The following is a 19,088-nucleotide window of genomic DNA, read 5'->3' as shown; positions in this document are numbered from 1 at the left end:
GACTCCAGTGTCGACGGTGAAGAAACAAACGTATTTTCCTTTAGGGCCACACGTTACATGTTAAGGGCAATGAAGGAGGTGTTACATATTTCTGATACTACAAGTACCACAAAGAAGGGTATTATGTGGGGTGTGAAAAAACTACCTGTAGTTTTTCCTGAATCAGATAAATTAAATGAAGTGTGTGATGATGCGTGGGTTTCCCCCGATAGAAAATTATTGGCGGTATACCCTTTCCCGCCAGAAGTTAGGGCGCGTTGGGAAACACCCTTTAGGGTGGATAAGGCGCTCACACGCTTATCAAAACAAGTGGCGGTACCGTCTCCAGATAGGGCCGCCCTCAAGGAGCCAGCTGAGAGGCTGGAAAATATCCTAAAAAGGTATATACACACATACTGGTGTTATACTGCGACCAGCGATCGCCTCAGCCTGGATGTGCAGCGCTGGGGTGGCTTGGTCGGATTCCCTGACTGAAAATATTGATACCCTTGACAGGGACAGTATTTTATTGACTATAAAGGATGCATTTCTATATATGCGAGATGCACAGAGGGATATTTGCACTCTGGCATCAAGAGTAAGTGCGATGTCCATATCTGCCAGAAGATGTTTATGGACACGACAGTGGTCAGGTGATGCAGATTCCAAACGGCACATGGAAGTATTGCCGTATAAAGGGGAGGAGTTATTTGGGGTCGGTCCATCGGACCTGGTGGCCACGGCAACAGCTGGAAAATCCACCTTTTTTACTCCAAGTCACATCTCAGCAGAAAAAGACACCGTCTTTTCAGCCTCAGTCCTTTAGTCCCCATAAGGGCAAGCGGGCAAAAGGCCAGTCATATCTGCCCAGGGATAGAGGAAAGGGAAGAAGACTGCAGCAGGCAGCCCATTCCCAGGAACAGAAGCCCTCCACCGCTTCTGCCAAGTCCTCAGCATGACGCTGGGGCCGTACAAGCGGACTCAAGTGCGGTGGGGGGTCGTCTCAAGAGTTTCAGCGCGTAGTGGGCTCACTCGCAAGTGGACCCCTGGATCCTACAAGTAGTATCCCAGGGGTACAGATTGGAAATTCGAGACGTCTCCCCCTCGCAGGCTCCTGATGTCTGCTTTACCAACGTCTTCCTCCGACAGGGAGGCAGTATTGGAAACAATTCACAAGCTGTATTCCCAGCAGGTGATAATCAAAGTACCCCTCCTACAACAAGGAAAGGGGTATTATTCCACACTATATTGTGGTACTGAAGCCAGACGGCTCGGTGAGACCTATTCTAAATGGGAAATCTTTGAACACTTACATACAAAGGTTCAAATCAAGATGGAGTCACTCAGAGCAGTGATAGCGAACCAGGAAGAAGGGGACTATATGGTGTCCCTGGACATCAAGGATGCTTACCTCCATGTCCCAAATTGCCCTTCTCACCAAGGGTACCTCAGGTTCGTGATACGGAACTGTCACTATCAGTTTCAGACGCTGCCGTTTGGATTGTCCACGGCACCCCGGGTCTTTACCAAAGTAATGCCCGAAATGATGATTCTTCTTCAAAGAAAAGGCGTCTTAATTATCCCTTACTTGGACGATCTCCTGATAAGGGCAAGGTCCAGAGAACAGACGGAAGTCGGAGTAGCACTATCTCAAGTAGTTCTACGACAGCACGGGTGGATTCTAAATATCCAAAATCGCAGCCGTTTCCGACGACACGTCTGCTGTTCCTAGGGATGATTCTGGACACAGTCCAGAAAAAGGTGTTTCTCCCGGAGGAGAAAGCCAGGGAGTTATCCGAGCTAGTCAGGAACCTCCTAAAACCAGGAAAAGTGTCAGTGCATCATTGCACAAGAGTCCTGGAAAAAATGGTGGCTTATTACGAAGCGATTCCATTCGGCAGATTCCACGCAAGAACTTTTCAGTGGGATCTGCTGGACAAATGGTCCGGATCGCATCTTCAGATGCATCAGCGGATAACCCTATCTCCAAGGACAAGGGTGTCTCTCCTGTGGTGGTTACAGAGTGCTCATCTTCTAGAGGGCCGCAGATTCGGCATTCAGGATTGGATGCTGGTGACCACGGAGGCCAGCCTGAGAGGCTGGGGAGCAGTCACACAGGGAAAAAATTTCCAGGGAGTGTGATCAAGTCTGGAGATTTTTCTCCACATAAATATACTGGAGCTAAGGGCAATTTGCAATGCTCTAAGCTTAGCAAGACCTCTGCTTCAAGGTCAGCCGGTATTGATCCAGTGGGACAACATCACGGCAGTCGCCCACGTAAACAGACAGGGCGGCACAAGAAGCAGGAGGGCAATGGCAGAAACTGCAAGGATTTTTCGCTGGGCGGAAAATCATGTGATAGCACTGTCAGCAGTGTTCATTCCGGGAGTGGACAACTGGGAAGCAGACTTCCTCAGCAGGCACAACCTCCACCCGGGAGAGTGGGGACTTCATCGGGAAGTCTTCCACATGATTGTGAACCGTTGTGAAAGACCAAAGGTGGACATGATGGCGTCCCGCCTGAACAAAAAACTGGACAAGTATTGCGCCAGGTCAAAAGACCCTCAGGCAATAGCTGTGGACGTTCTGGTAACACCGTGGGTGTACCAGTCAGTGTATGTCTTCCCTCCTCTGCTTCTCATACCCAAGGTATTGAGAATTATAAGACGTAGAGGAGTAAGAACTATACTCGTGGCTCCGGATTGGCCAAGAAGGACTTGGTACCCGGAACTTCAAGAGATGCTCACAGAGGACTCATGGCCTCTGCCGCTAAGAAGGGACTTGCTTCAGCAAGTACCATGTCTGTTCCAAGACTTACCGCGGCTGCGTTTGACGACATGGCGGTTGAACACCGGATCCTAAGGGAAAAAGGCATTCCGGAAGAGGTCATTCCTACCCTGGTCAAAGCCAGGAAGGAGGTGACCGCACAACATTATCACCACATGTGGCGAAAATATGTTGAGTGGTGTGAGGCCAGGATGGCCCCACGAAGAAATTTCAACTCGGTCGTTTCCTGCATTTCCTGCAAACAGGAGTGTCTATGGACCTCAAATTGGGGTCCATTAAGGTTCAAATTTCGGCCCTGTCGATTTTCTTCCAGAAAGAATTGGCTTCAGTTCCTGAAGTCCAGAAGTTTGTCAAGGGAGTACTGCATATACAACCCCCTTTTGTGCCTCCAGTGGCACTGTGGAATCTCAACGTAGTTCTGGGATTCCTCAAATCACATTGGTTTAAACCGCTCAAATCTGTGGATTTGAAATATCTCACAGGGAAAGTGACCATGCTGTTGGCCCTGGCCTCGGCCAGGCGAGTGTCAGAATTGGCGGCGTTTGTCTCACAAAAGCCCATATCTGATTGTCCATTCGGACAGGGCAGAGCTGCGGACTCGTCCCCAGTTTCTCCCTAAGGTGGTGTCAGTGTTTCACCTGAACCAGCTTATTGTGGTACCTGCGGCTACTAGGGACTTGGAGGACTCCAAGTTGCTAGATGTTGTCAGGGCCCTGAAAATATAGTTTCCAGGACGGCTGGAGTCAGGAAAACTGACTTGCTGTTATCCTGTATGCACCCAAAAAAACTGGGTGCTCTTGCTTCTAAAGCAGACGATTGCTAGTTGGATGTGTAGTACAATTCAGCTTGCACATTCTGTGGCAGGCCTGCCACAGCCAAAATATGTAAATGCCCATTCCACAAGGAAGGTGGGCTCATCTTGGGCGGCTGCCCGAGGGGTCTCGGCTTTACAACTTTGCCGAGCTGATACTTGGTCAGGGGCACACCCTGACTGAGGAGGACCTGGAGTTCTCTCATTCGGTGCTGCAGAGTCATCCGCACTCTCCCGCCCGTTTGGGAGCTTTGGTATAATCCCCATGGTCCTGACGGAGTCCCCAGCATCCACTTAGGACGTCAGAGAAAATAAGAATTTACTTACCGATCATTCTATTTCTCGTAGTCCGTAGTGGATGCTGGGCGCCCATCCCAAGTGCGGATTGTCTGCAATACTTGTACATAGTTATTGTTACAAAAATCGGGTTATTATTGTTGTGAGCCATCTTTTCAGAGGCTCCGCTGTTATCATGCTGTTAACTGGGTTCAGATCACAGGTTGTACAGTGTGATTGGTGTGGCTGGTATGAGTCTTACCCGGGATTCAAAATCCTTCCTTATTGTGTAGGCTCGTCCGGGCACAGTATCCTAACTGAGGCTTGGAGGAGGGTCATAGGGGGAGGAGCCAGTGCACACCACCTGATCCTAAAGCTTTTACTTTTGTGCCCTGTCTCCTGCAGGGCCGCTATTCCTATGGTCCTGACGGAGTCCCCAGCATCCACTACGGACTACGAGAAATAGAATTATCGGTAAGTAAATTCTTATTTTAGCCTTAGCGTCAGCAAGGCGTGTTTCAGATTTGGGTGCTTTGTCGTGCAAGCCACCGTATTTAGTGTTTCATGATGACAGAGCGGAACTCCGGACGAATTCCGCTTTTCTACCAAAGGTAGTGTCATCTTTTCACATCAATCATCCAATAGTAGTTCCTGTGTTACAGGAGACTCTGGTAGGTTGGATGTGGTACGCGCATTACGCATTTATGTATCCCGAACGTCGACCGTTCGTAAGACGGATACGTTGTTTGCTCTCTATGATGCTGCCAAGATGAGTTGGCCAGCTTCTAGGCAGACCTTATCCAGTTGGATTAAACTGACCATACGTCAGGCTTACCTTCATGCTAGGTTACAGCCGCCTACATCAGTAACAGCTCATTCCACACGGGCTGTGGGAACATCATGGGCAGCGAGTCGTGGAGCTTCTACGACACAGCTTTGCCGGACGGCTACATGGTCTTCGGTGCACACGTTTGTGCGCCTCTACAAGTTTTATACGTTGGCGGCATCAGCATCTAGCTTTGGCCGCCTAGTGTTACAGGTGCCAAACAGCTCTCCCGCCCACGGGGGAAACTTTGGTACGTCCCAAGAGTACTCCAGTGACCCCTAGTGGATGAAAAAGAAAATAGGATTTTGGTACTTACCAGGTAAATCCTTTTCTTTGAATCCATAGGGGGCACTGGACGCCCACCCAGAGCAGTTTACCTGGTTTGGGGTAGGTTCAGTAGATCTTATGGTAACACATTTTCACCGACTGGTTTAGATTAACAAGTTATGGTGTCAACTGTTTAGTTGTCAGTAATGTTGTGTCAACTTTATTGTTGTCAGTTATGTTATATGTAATTCTACATTGTCAACCTCTCTATCGCTCCTGTTCGGCTCAGTAAAAAACACTGAGGTACTCAGGAATATGGAGGGGAGGTGTAGTTTCAAAATTAATTTATTCAGTGCCTACTTCCTGTGGAAGCCGTCCATATCCCAAGAGTACTCCAGTGCCCCCTATGGATTCAAAGAAAAGGATTTACCTGGTAAGTACCAAAATCCTATTTTTCTATCGGGAGAAAAACCTTTTTCTGGTCTGTGTCCAGAATCATGCCCAAGAAGGTCAGACGAGTCGTAGGAACCAGCTGTGACTTCGGGATACTGAGAATCCAGCCGTGTTGCTGTAACACCTTCAATGAAAGTGACACGCTGTAAAGTAACTTGTCTCGTGATCTCGCTTTTATGAGGAGATCGTCCAAGTACGGGTTAATTGTGACACCCTGCTTTCGCAGGAGCACCATCATTTCCGCCATTACCTTGGTGAAAATCCTCGGGCCGTGGGAAGCCCAAACGGCAACGTCTAATATTGGTAATGACAATCCTGTACCGCAAATCTCAGGTACGCCTGATGAGGTGGATATATGGGAACATGAAGGTATGCATCCTTTATGTCCAGGGATACCATAAAATCCCCCCCTTCCATGCTGGCGATGACCGCTCTGAGCGATTCCATCTCGAACTTGAACCGTTTTAAGTATAGGTTCAGGGATTTTAAATTCAATATGGGTCTGACCAAACCGTCCGGTTTCGGAACTACAAACAGGGTGGAGTAGTATCCCTTCCCTCTCTGAAGCAGGGGAACTTTGACCACCACTTGTTGAAGACACAATTTGTGAATAGCATTTAACACTATCTCCCTTTCTAGGGGAGAAGTCGGTAGAGTCACCTCTTCGAATTCCAGCTTGTATCCTTGAGAAACAATTTCTATTGTCCAGGGATCCACCTGTGAGTGAACCCAGATGTGGCTGAAAAGTCGAAGACGTGCCCCCACTGGGGCGGACTCCCTCAGCGGAGCCCCAGCGTCATGCGGTGGATTTTGCAGGGGCCGGGAGGATTTCTGTTCCTGGGAACTAGCTGTGCTGTGCAGCTTTTTACCTCTGGCAAGAAAGGACGATCCACGCACTCTTTTGCTTTTATTTGAACGAAAGGACTGCATTTGATAATGTGGCGCTTTCTTAGGTTATGAGGGAACATAAGGCAAAAAATTTGATTTACCTGCCGTAGCTGTGGAGACCAGGTCCGAGAGACCTTCCCCAAACAATTCCTCACCCTTGTAAGGTAAAACGTCCATATGTCTTTTTGAGTCGGCATCACCTGTCCACTGCCGGGTCCAGAGGACTCGTCTAGCAGAGATTGACATAGCGTTTATTCTGGAACCCAGTAAACTAATGTCTCTTTGAGCATCTCTCATATATAAGACAGCATCCTTTATATGGCCTAGGGTCAATAAAATGGTATCCTTATCTAGGGTCTCAATCTCCGCCGATAAGGAATCTGTCCATGCTGCTACCGTGCTACAAACCCAGGACGACGCAATTGCCGGTCTGAGTAATGTACCAGAATGTGTGTAAATGGATTTCAAGGTAATCTCCTGCTTGCGGTCAGCAGGATCCTTGAGGGTAGCCGGTTCTTGTGATGGCAGCGCTATCTTTTTTGACAAGCGTGTCAACGCTTTGTCCACCTTAGGGGAGGATTCCCACCGTATCCTGTCCGTTGGCGGGAAAGGATACGCCATAAGAATTCTTTTGGGAATCTGCAGTTTTTTGTCTGGAGATTCCCACGCTTTTTCACATAATTCGTTCAACTCATGTGAGGAGGGAAAAGTTACCTCAGGCTTCTTTCCCTTATACATGTGTACCCTCGTGTCAGGGACAGGGGGTTCCTCTGTGATATGCAACACTTCTTTTATTGCAATAATCATATATCTAATACATTTAGCCACTTTTGGCTGTAACTTTGCATCATCGTAGTCGACACTGGAGTCCGAATCCGTGTCGGTATCAGTGTCTGCTATTTGGGATAGTGGGCGCTTCTGAGACCCTGAAGGTCCCGGCGACATAGGGACAGACGTGGGTTCACTCCCTGACTGTTCCTTAGCTTCAGCTTTGTCTAATCTCTTGTGCAATAAGTTCACACTAGCACTTAAAACATTCCACATATCCATCCAGTCAGGTGTCGGCACCGCCGACGGAGACCTCACATTCATACGCTCCCCCTCCTCCCTAGGTGAGCCTTCTACCTCAGACATGTCGACACACGCGTACCGACACACCACACACACAGGGAACCTCTTATCTGAAGACAGTTTCCCCACCAGGCCCTTTGGAGAGACAGAGAGAGAGTATGCCAGCACACACCCCAGCGCTATATGACCCAGGAAAAAAAAACACAAATTTTATGTTTACCTAGATAGCGCTGTTTACATATACAATATGTGCCTAATTTTGTGCCCCCCCCCCCCTCTTCTTTAAGACCCTCTGTCTACCGTGGTATAAGCAGGGGAGAGTCCGGGGAGCTTCCTCTCAGTGGTGCTGTGGAGAAAAATGGTGCTGGTGAGTGCTGAGGGAGAAGCCCCGCCCCCTCGGCGGCGGGCTTCTGTCCCGCTTAAAGCATCAAAATTTGGCGGGGGCTCTTATATATATATATATATATATATATATATATATATATATATACGGTGCCCAGCTGTATATATACTTATTTGTGCCAAAAAAAAGAGGTCTATATGCTGCTCAGGGCGCCCCCCCTGCGCCCTGCACCCTTACAGTGACTGCCGTGTGTGAGGTGTATGGGAGCAATGGCGCACAGCTTTCCTGCTGTGCGTTACCTCAGTGAAGATCATGAAGTCTTCTGCCGCCTCTGAAGTCTTCTTTTCTTCTCATACTCACCCGGCTTCTATCTTCCGGCTCTGCGAGGGGGGCGGCGGCGCGGCTCTGGGACGGACAGCGAGGGTGAGACCTGCGTACCGATCCCTCTGGAGCTAATGGTGTCCAGTAGCCTAAGAAACAGAGCCTTGAAACTCACAGAAGTAGGTCTGCTTCTCTCCCCTCAGTCCCTCGATGCAGGGAGTCTGTTGCCAGCAGGCTCCCTGAAAATAAAAAACATAACAAATATACTTTCTGTCAGGAAGCTCAGGAGAGCTCCCTGAAGTGCACCCATCTCCTCTGGGCACCATATCAAACTGAGGTCTAGAGGAGGGGCATAGAGGGAGGAGCCAGTGCACACCCAGACCTAAAGTCTTTCTTAAAGTGCCTATGTCTCCTGCGGAGCCTGTCTATCCCCATGGTCCTTTCGGAGTCCCCAGCATCCTCTAGTACGTTAGAGAAATGGGAAAACCCATTCCCATACCACCTTCCACGATCAAAGCTATATGCATAAAAATTGGCCATGCCCTTCATGCACATAACTGTGCCCCCAGTCTGCAGAGCCCATGCATAGGTTAGTATGCCCAGTTTGCTACCCTTTTGCCAGTTGAAAAGTGACACTAGGGATTTATATAGTTTTGTTCTCCAGATTTTAGCAGCGAACTATAAAATCTGTTTTCATGCAGTTTGATAGTCACCTTTGAGTCACAAAATCGCTTCAGATGGGTGAGGTGATTTTAAGCCATATTAAGTGTCAAGAACTACCTTTAACCCTTAGGGACCCATTTGTCAGAAAATATATGTGCTGTTATTTAGTATCCTCCAAATGTATGTAGAAGGGACTGCAGCAGTCATCTCTGATACCTCCATTCCCGCCGGCAGCCTCATGCCCGATAGGTTTCTATGGGGGATGCTATGCTGCCAGATTTATCAATTTTACAATGTGATCCAGAGCGCTAATATCACCCTTAGATCGCATTGAATATGTGAGTAATGATAAATGGGCCCCAAAACTAGAAAAAAAATTACTATAAATGGCCTGGCTCAGGTCAACTGAAACAGGAAACTGACCAACAGATAAATATAACCAAAAAAACACTGGACTCTACATGAGTCACGATGGCCTTGTAGGCTAATGCGCTGCAATACTTCACATGGGGTCACATGTTCGAGACACCAGTGGAGCCTAGCAGGAGCCCTAGTGACTCGGAGAGTGGAGCAGCAGTGACAGACGCTGATCCCTGAGCTCTAACGGATAGCCCACCCTCTGTGCCTGATTGCTGCATATTGCCTGCCAATCCAAACTGACAGGCCCCTGAAAGTCACCCGCTGCTGTTTACCGCAGACACAGTCAGGCCTCTCTGAACCAAGTACCAACTGATCATGTTAAAAGGCTGTGTTTTAAAAATGACAGGAGCTGACAGGCTGGTACTTTATCTCTCTCCAAGCTTTCATGAATCTCCCACTGAATTATCATGGACCAATATGCTTCTAATAATGAATTGGCCTCTTAATCCTATTTAGATGGAGAGGAGCATGCGGGTTTCCGGGGAGAAACCGGGTATAAGGTTACAACAGCTACCACTGTGAGAAAATAGTGCCAACTACCAGTACCAAGCTCCAACTAATAACCAATAATGGGCATTACAGTCTGCAGCCTAATGAGGGGGATATCTCTGATATCTCTTATATTCAGGCATTGTTAAATTGCAGTGGCAGTTAAATCATGCAGGTAGACCCCCATGGACATGGTCAAATATTTAGTATGTGAGAGTTTAAAGGGTGCATTTACTGTACCTGCTCAGAAGGCGTGGGCCTGTGTTTTATTATGAGGTGGCTGCTATGTACATGAGCACCTAATTAGAGACAAGTGGGAGGTAGGCAGGAGGAAAAGCCCATCACAACTCCTATCACATCAAATAAGAGCACCTAACAATGACAATGACACATGTACTAAGTAAGCGGACATCTCGTATCAAAGGAAATAAACACAAGAGGTCACCAGATCATGAATAAATATTGTCACTAGACCATGCTTAAGCATATGCAAATTGTGATGTAAGAATAAATACTGGGCAGTAGGGGTCATGTATGAGATTTAATTTTAATAAAAAAATATATATAAATATTACTGCCAAACTGCTAGTTTGATATATATCAATGTGCTTAATAATTAGTATGTCCTTAAGAAGGGTGTATAGCGATGTTCTCCCTTCCTTATCCTTTTTTTGGGATGTACCCCCTAGTGTCTTTGAATAGTGCTAACTTTCTTTGTGGGAATGGTTCCACTAGTTCTTGGGGGTGGAGGGGGTAGCAGTACAGCGGTCCGGTGTGGTAGTAGATAACATTGCTTTCCGGGAAGGAGGTGTAGTGAGGTCCGCTCTTCTTTATCACCTTTAGTCCAGGTTGTCCATTCCCACAAAGAAAAGGTAGCCCCCCCCCATTCCCTGCTTGCGCAGGTGATATATCATATTACATTTCTATTAATGTAACTGACCGCATATCTTCAGAATATAGTATGACAATTTATAAGTGTAATGGAGACCTATATCTGTGTATCCACAAGCAGAGACAGAAGCATTTTTATTTTCATTTTGCCATGGAAATAATCACTATTTGAGTTGCATTTTTATTTTTCATTTTACACGTGTATGGATTTGTGCATTGTATAAATACAAATAGTTGTATGAAATTGCAGTGTCTTTAGTCTTTTCAACTGTTTTATTTCAGGCACCGTGAAGGTCCGCAGCTCTAGCATACAAGTAGGAGACCTCATTATTGTAGAAAAGGTATGTTTCCTTAACACTGCAAATGTGTGTCTGTGTGTGTCTACTAAAATAAAAGCCTTATATATTAGTTCATTTTCTGATCAAAATATTAAAGCTTGTAACCCAGCGTCAAAGCTCCTTATTTGTTTTTGCATGTCCTATGATGACATCTATACTCCAGACATCACTAAATTGCAGTTGAGAATAAATGCACTAACCTTGCTGGTACAGAGCCTGACATCATAACACCTTGCTGGCATGTAAGCCATGCCCAAAATAAGCCCTTGTATTGGCTTCATAGCAGCTAAGACAACATTCTGTATTTTACAACAAAAATAGAAGATAGAACCCGTGAACGCTAAATACAGTTCTATACATGGTACTAGCTATGTTTTTGTATGACATCATGCATCACAATTCACTAATGCCTTCCGGTATGTGCACAGTTTTCATTAAATGGTGGAATTACCCTCAAAATTACCCCCGCCACTGTGTTGCGTAAATGGGAACAAGATTGAATAATGTAAGTTATTTTCTCAAAGTTTTTAATCAGAAGAGAGACCTTTGTAACATAACTTCTTATTCTAATGTGTGATACATACAAAAGTCATGGCGGCTTTAACATTTAATGAAAGTTAGCTTGTAATTTAAACATCCTCAAATGTACTCTACTGTCTTGTATCTAATAAAAAATACGCTACTAAGAGCAAAAGCACATTGTATAAAAGAAGAAATAGTTTTTGCCATGTCTTTACGTCCTTCCTTTGTACTCCATATTCTAGATTCTTTTAAGAAAGGAAACAAAATCCTACAGTCATGAAATACGTTTAAATATGAGCATATTACGTTTTATTGCAAATAAGATTTTTAATTTTGTATTTTTCATATATTTTATACAGCCATGGGCAAAAGTTTTGAGAATGACACAAGTATTGGTTTTCACAAAGTTTGCTCTTTCAGTGTTTTTAGACCTTTTTGTCAGATGTTACTATGGTATACTGAAGTAAAATTTCAAGCATTTCATAAGGGTCAAAGGCTTTTATTGATAATTACATAAAGTTTATGCAAAGAGTCAATATTTGCAGTGTTGAGCCTTCTTTTTCAAGACCTCTGCAATGTGCCCTGGCATGCTGTCAATCAACTTCTGGGTCACATACTGACTGATGGCCGCCCATTCTTGCCTAATCAATACTTTGAGTTTGTCAGAATTCGTGGTGTTTTTTTTTTTTTTTTTTTCACCCGCCTCTTAAGAATTGACCACAAGTTCTCAATGAGATTAAGGTCTGGTTTCCTGGCCATGGACCCAAAATTTCAAAGTTTTGTTTCCCGAGCCCCTTAGTTATCACTTTTGCCTTATGGCAAGGTGCTTCGTCATGCTGGAAAAGTGGAAAAATTGTTTGTCACCACACTGTTCTTGGATGGTTGGGAGAAGTGGCTGTGTTCTTAGGCAAAATTTTGGGTGAGAAGCAACCCCACACACAAATGGCATCTGGATGCTTTACTGTTAGCATGACACAGGACTGATGGTAGCGCTCACCTTTCCTTCTCCGGACAAGTGTTTTTTCAGATGCCCCAAATAATCAGAAAAAAATAAATTTACCCCAGTCCTCAGCAGTCCAATCCCTGTACCTTTTGCAGAATATTAGTCTGTCCAGTGGTGTAAGTTCGTCCCAGTCGCCCGGAGGCATGATAAATGTTGTTGCCCCCCTACATATACACACACATACCATATGTAACTATCCGGCACTCAGGGTGAACAGTAGTACCGTGCTCAGGTACCTTTCCCATTAGTAATATAGATACACATAAAAAGTGGACGCACTCCAAGTCGGTCATTACAATAAAAACAGATACCAGCATATCTTTATAGTACACCTACAGTGCTCCCTCACCCGCCAGCAGGTCTCCATGGAGATGCTTTGGCGCAGCGGTGTGCCGATATATATAAAAAACACACAAACACCTCATTCACTTAAAAGCACACACACGCCTCTTTCACTTAAACATACACACACGCCGCTTTCACTTTAACACACAAACGCCTTTCACTTAAACACACACATGCCTCTTTCACTTAAAACATACACATGCCTCTTTCACACACACATGCCTCCTTCACTTAAAAACACACACATGCCTCCTTCACTTAAACACACACATGCCTCTCACTTACACACACACCTCTCACTTAGACACACACACTCGCCACACACACGCGCCTCACACACACACACACGCGCCTCACACACACACACACATTCAGAATGGACACCCCTCCATATATTTGTAAGGTAGCGTGTACCCAGACCAGGTGTGTGCTCTGTACATAGGTGGTCATTCCGATTTGATCCCAGCCAGCAACTTTTAGCTGCTGCTGCAATCAATAGTTCACACCTATGGGGGAGTGTATTTTAGCTTAGCAGGGCTGCGATCGATTGTGCAGCCCTGCTAAGCTAAAAAAATTTCAAGCAGAAATAGACCAGCCTTGGACATACTTACCCTGTGCGATGGATCCAGCGATGATGGGCCCAGCTTTGACGTCACACCTTTACCCTCCGTTGTACTGGACACGCCTGCGTTTTACTCACCACTCCCCGAAAACGGTCTCCAACAGTCCGGATCCGCCCTGCCACGCCTCCTTCCTGTCAATCTTCTTAGCAGTCGCCTCTGCGACTGCTTCCGTCGGTAGGCGCGACGTAACCCGGCGACCTCTGTCGTCGGGCACGCGCACAGCGTCCGCCGCACATGCGCATTCCGCACCAGTTCGCACTGCAGCGAGAAACCGCTGAGTGCGAACGGGTCAGAATGACCCCCATAGTCCTGTAGAAATGCTCAAATGCCTCCTTTAATCCTTGCCTCTCACACATGTGCCTCTCACTACACACACACACACACACACACACACACACACACACACACACACATGCCTCTTACTTACACACACATGCCTCACACACACGCATGCCTCTCACTTACACACACGCATGCCTCTCACACACATGCCTCTCACTTATACACACACGCCTCACACACACACACCTCACTTACACACACACCTCTCACTTACACACACATTATTATTATTATTATCCTTTATTTATATGGTGCCACAAGGGTTCCGCAGCGCCCAATTACAGAATACATAAACAAATAATCAAACAGGAAAACAGCAACTTACAGTTGATGACAGTATAGGACAAGTACAGGGTAAATAAACATAGTTACATCAGCAGATGACACGAATAAGTATCAGGTGGCAGAAGACTGCTGGATGTGGTGCAGTTGAAGATTATTAAAGTAAGCAAGGATAAGCACATGAGGGAAGAGGGCCCTGCTCGTGAGAGCTTAAATTCTAAAGGGGAGGGGTAGACAGACGGGTGACACAGATGAGGTACATAGAGAGCGTAGAACAGAGGATTAGGATGAGATTTGGCTGGGTTTGGTGAAGAAGTGGGGCTTGAGAGATCGTTTGAAGTTTTGTAGAGAGGTGGAGAGTCTGAGGGGGAGAGGTAGGGAATTCCAAAGAAGTGGTGCAGCACGTGAAAAATCTTGGAGGTAGGAGTGGGAGGAAGTAATCCGTAGGCGGGAGAGTCGGCGTGCATTAGCAGAGCGAAGAGGACGGGTGGGAGTGTAAAGGGAGATAAGGTCAGAGATGTAGATGGGAGAGGAGTGGGTGAGGGCTTTGTAAGCGAGTGTGAGAAGCTTGAAATGGATTCTGAAAGGGAAGGGGAGCCAGTGAATGTCTAGTAAGAGAGGAGAGGTGGACGTAGTGCGTTTGGTGAGGAAGATGAGCCGGGCAGCAGCATTGAGGATAGATTGGAGTGGAGAGAGGTATTTGTCAGGAATGCCAGTCGGGAGCAGATTACAGTAGTCCAGTCTGGAGATGACCAGTGAGTGGATAAGAGTCTTAGTAGCATCCTGGGTCAGAAAGGGTCTGATCCTGGAAATATTTTTTAGATGAAAATGGCAGGTTTGTGAGAGGTGCTGAATGTGTGGTTTGAAGGAGAGAGAGGAGTCAAGGATTACTCCAAGACGACGCACTTGGGGGCTAGAGGAGATAGTAGTGCCATCAATAGATAATGAGATTGTAGGAGGTGAGGTTATGCGGGAGGGAGGAAAGATGATCAGCTCTGTCTTAGACATGTTAAGTCTAAGAAAGCGCTGGGACATCCAGGAAGAGGTAGCAGAGAGACAGTTGGAGATACGAGTGAGGAGAGCAGGGGAGAGGTCTGGAGAGGAAAGATAGATTTGGGTGTCATCAGCATAGAGATGATATTGGAAACCAAAAGAACTAATGAGCTTACCTAGTGAGGACGTATATAGAGAGAGAAGAGAAGAAGACCAAGGACAGAACCTTGGGGTACCCGTACAGTTAGTGGAAGTGAGAGGGAGGTGGAGTCATGAGAGGAGACAGAGAAAGAACGGTCAGAAACGTAGGAGGACAGCCAAGAGAGGGCAGTGTCACGCAGACCAATAAAGTGAAGAATTTGCAGTAGGAGAGGATGGTCCACAGTGTCAAAAGCAGCAGAGAGATCAAGTAGAATAAGTATAGAGTAGTGTCCCTTCGATTTAGCAGCATGGAGGTCATTGCATACTTTTGTAAGGGCAATTTCAGTGGAGTGGAGAGGACGGAAGCCAGACTGGAATGGGTCAAGCAGTGAGTGTGAGGAAAGAAAGGACGTAAGGCGGTTGTAGACAATATGCTCAAGGAGTTTGGAGGCAAAAGGGAGGAGAGAGATGGGTCGGTAGTTGGAGAGAGTGTTTGGATCAAGTGTAGGTTTTTTAAGAATAGGAGAGATGAGTGCATGCTTGAAGGCAGAGGGGACAGTGCCTGATGAGAGGGACAAATTGAGAAGGTAGGAAAGATGGGAACAAGCAGAAGGAGAGAGATAGCGGAGGAGGCGGGAGGGGATAGGGTCAAGTGGTGAGGGGACAGGAACGAATGAGGGCCATGACTTCCTCTCCAGATGCATGGGAGAAAGATGTCAGAGTAGGTGGCAGGGATGGGGAGGAGTGGTAAGGGATGGGAGAAAGCTGGTTACTGATGGTCTGGTGTGATGTGATGTGCTGACGTATGGAGTCAATTTTGGATGTGAAGGAAGTGGCAAATTCAAGTGCAGAGAGTGAGGAAGGGAGACGAGGTGGAGGTGGGCAGAGGAGTGAGTTGAGAGTGGCAAAGAGGCGCCGGGGGTTGGAAGACTGGGAGGAGATGAGGTTCTTGAAGTATGACTGTTTAGCAAGAGAAAGGGCAGCACTGAAGGATGAGAGCATAAGTTTGAAATGGAGGAAGTCTGTCTTAGAGCGTGATTTCCTCCAGTGTCGCTCAGCAGTACGTGAGCATTTTTGCAGATATCTGGTGCATTTGGTGTGCCAGGGTTGAGGTGTTAATTTGCGAGGGTGAATAGTGGTTGGTGGAGCAACAGAGTCAAGAGCAGAAGTAAGGGATGCATTGTATGTGGAAATGGCTTGTTCAGGGCATAAGAGAGAGAGAATAGGAGAGAGAAGTGAATCAAACAGGGAGGAAAGGAATGTGGTGTCAATAGCTTCAATGTTACGCTTAGTGATGGTAGCCTTAGGAGGTAGAGATGGGGAAGTCGAGAGAGATAGGTTAAAGGAGAGCAGGTAGTGGTCAGAGAGGGGAAATGGGGAGTTGGAAAAATCAGAAATTTCACAGCGGTGAGTGAAGACCAGATCCAGTGAGCTCCCATTCACATGGGAGGGTGAGGAGGTACACTGGGAGAGACCAAGTGAAGAGGTAAGGTTAAGGAGTTTAGAGGCAGGGGATTGTGTGGGGATGTCAATAGTGATGGTCAGTTTTCTACCTTTTAACACAAGCTATTTACTATTACCTTCAAGCAGTAATGGCTGCTAAACCACGTGCACGTGCTACGCACTCCGTACGCTATTTGCGTACAAAGACCTCGCACGTGGTACGCAAGTTACGTACACACGCTGCGCTGAGTGTACGGAATACACACAGCGAGCGTACACACAGATAATAACCTTTTAAACCTTAAACACAGAGTATTATTATACTGTAAGTCTTAGTATTGAGATACTGTAATCATATACCACTGGTTAACCTGGATATTTAAGCAAGCTGTTTGAGTGATTGAGATACTCAGAAACCCTTTGTACTAGCTAGAGAAACACAGACACCTTGCTGAGGTTCCAACACCTTTACTAACGAGATTTAGCTATGTAAAAAGGAAAAATACAGTTAACAGCTTATACACTACAGCACTAACATAAAACACCTAAACAGAATACTAGACATAAATATACAATAGCGTCTTAATCCTAAACAATAACAGTGAGAGAGAGAGAGAGTATGGCAAATACAGACAGAGAATAAGATGGTCACAGAGAAACTTACACACGTGGGAATGAATCGCCTGCGCTATCTGGAAATCCAGCTCTCAGTTAATCAATGATGAAAACCTTGTGGAGAGAAGTGAGAGAGCTGGCCCAGGCTGGCTGCCTTATATACACAACATACAGTACACTACAAAGGGCCCTACAATCTTATTGTTCATTGGACACAGGAATGCCTCTCTGCACTGTAACAAAAAGGTCATAGGTGGATTTGAACAGGTGGGCTGTGACTATTTCAAACTGCTCAGATGGGAGGAATCCTCAGGACTCACACCACATGTGTAATAAAACAGCAAATACTTTTAAAGTCCATAAACTACTTTTATATATAACTATACGCTGGAGCGACCGATCTCTTCCTAACCAACACCGGAATGTTTCTAATAAAATACTCTTCGGTTAGGTACTAAACACCACCGCTCAGACCCTGTCTGACCCTTCGTATCATGCAAAGAGGAATTCCCTTGTCCATGAACCAGTTACACTAAACATACTTACAGATATTATAAAAGGGAATATTACCTACAAAACACATTATATTGGTTAAATATGTAGCGATCGAGTCGCTCGCTAGTCGCACACAAACACCGCCGTAAATACACATCCCGGAGCGCAGGCGACGCCGGAGCGTACCCTACGCAACATGAGGGGATGCGGTGCACGAGCAGTGGGCACGTGCATTGGGGTTAGTACAAGGCAATGGTGAATCATGATATTTTTAGACTCTGACAATAGGGATGTTGAAATCGCCTAGGATAATGGAGGGAATGTCAGAAGAGAGGAAGTGAGGAAGCCAGGAAGCAAAGTTGTCGATGAATTTGGAAGCAGTGCCAGGGGGGCGGTAAATGACAGCTACTCTAAGATGGACTGGTTGGAAGAGGCGTATGGCATGGACCTCAAATGTAGAGAATGTAAGGAATGGTTCTGGTGGTATGAGTTGGTAGGAGTAACTAGAAGGCCTCTCACTTAAACACACACACGGCTCTCACTTACACACACATACATACACATGCCTCTCACACATGCCTCTCACACACACACATGCCTCTCACACACACACGTGCCTCACACACACACACACACATGCCTCTCAATTACACACACACATGCCTCTTTTACTTGAACACACAACTTTCCTTAAAAAAAACACACACACACACACACACACACACACACACACACACACACACACACACACCTCACTTAAAAACATGCACACACAAAACACAGTGCTTCCAACATTTGTCAAAGCCCCCCAGCACACCCAACTACACCTTCCCCACCACAGTGCAGCTTGAGGCCAGTGCCTACCTTTGGCTATCATCAGCCTGACGAGGAACAGAGAGCTTCACTCGGCTGGCTTGCTTAACTGGAAGGGCCCGGGAGGAACTACACTCTGGAGCTCCCCCTAGCTGCAGACCGTGCCTGCTCTCTGTATATACAGGAGGCAGCTTCCGTGTCACGGACACAGCTCCTCCGTCTTTAAGAATCATTAAAAAAAAAAAGTAGCAGCGAGCGATCGTCAGTGGGAGACAGTAGAGGAGAAGTGCCCCCTTGAGGTCAGGAGCCCGGCGGCAGCCGACTCCACTGCCTCCCACAGTTCCGCCCCTGAGTCTGTCCCTAATGTTTTTCCTGGAGAGAAGTGGCTTTGCTGCCCTTCGTGACACCAGGCCACCCTCCAAAAGTCTTTGCCTCACTGTGCGTGCAGATGCACCCACATCTGCCTGCTGCCATTCCTGAGCAAGCTCTGCACTGGTGGTGCCCAAATTCCGCAGCTGAATCAACTTTATTAGACAGTCCTGGCACTTGCTGGACGTTCTTGGGCGCCCTGAATCCTTCTTCACAACTATTGAACCTCTCTCCTTGAAGTTCTTGATGATCAGATAAATGGTTGATTTAGGTGCAATT

The 19,088-nt window shown here is 46.5% G+C and overlaps 1 protein-coding gene across 2 annotated transcripts in view; it reads left to right on the top strand.

Annotated features, from left to right (window-relative positions):
- The window catches only part of ATP9A (ATPase phospholipid transporting 9A (putative)), a 366,971-nt gene that overhangs the window by 153,350 nt on the left and 194,533 nt on the right, over positions 1–19,088 (top strand). For both annotated transcript variants that reach the window (XM_063958977.1, XM_063958978.1), the window contains one exon: positions 10,768–10,826. In XM_063958977.1, coding sequence (XP_063815047.1) covers positions 10,768–10,826 — 59 coding nt within the window. The remainder of the gene's footprint in view (positions 1–10,767; positions 10,827–19,088) is intronic.

Source organism: Pseudophryne corroboree, chromosome 3, assembly GCF_028390025.1.
Source record: "Pseudophryne corroboree isolate aPseCor3 chromosome 3, aPseCor3.hap2, whole genome shotgun sequence".
NCBI classification, from domain to species: domain Eukaryota; kingdom Metazoa; phylum Chordata; class Amphibia; order Anura; family Myobatrachidae; genus Pseudophryne; species Pseudophryne corroboree.
This window is presented reverse-complemented; position numbering and strand designations above follow the sequence as displayed.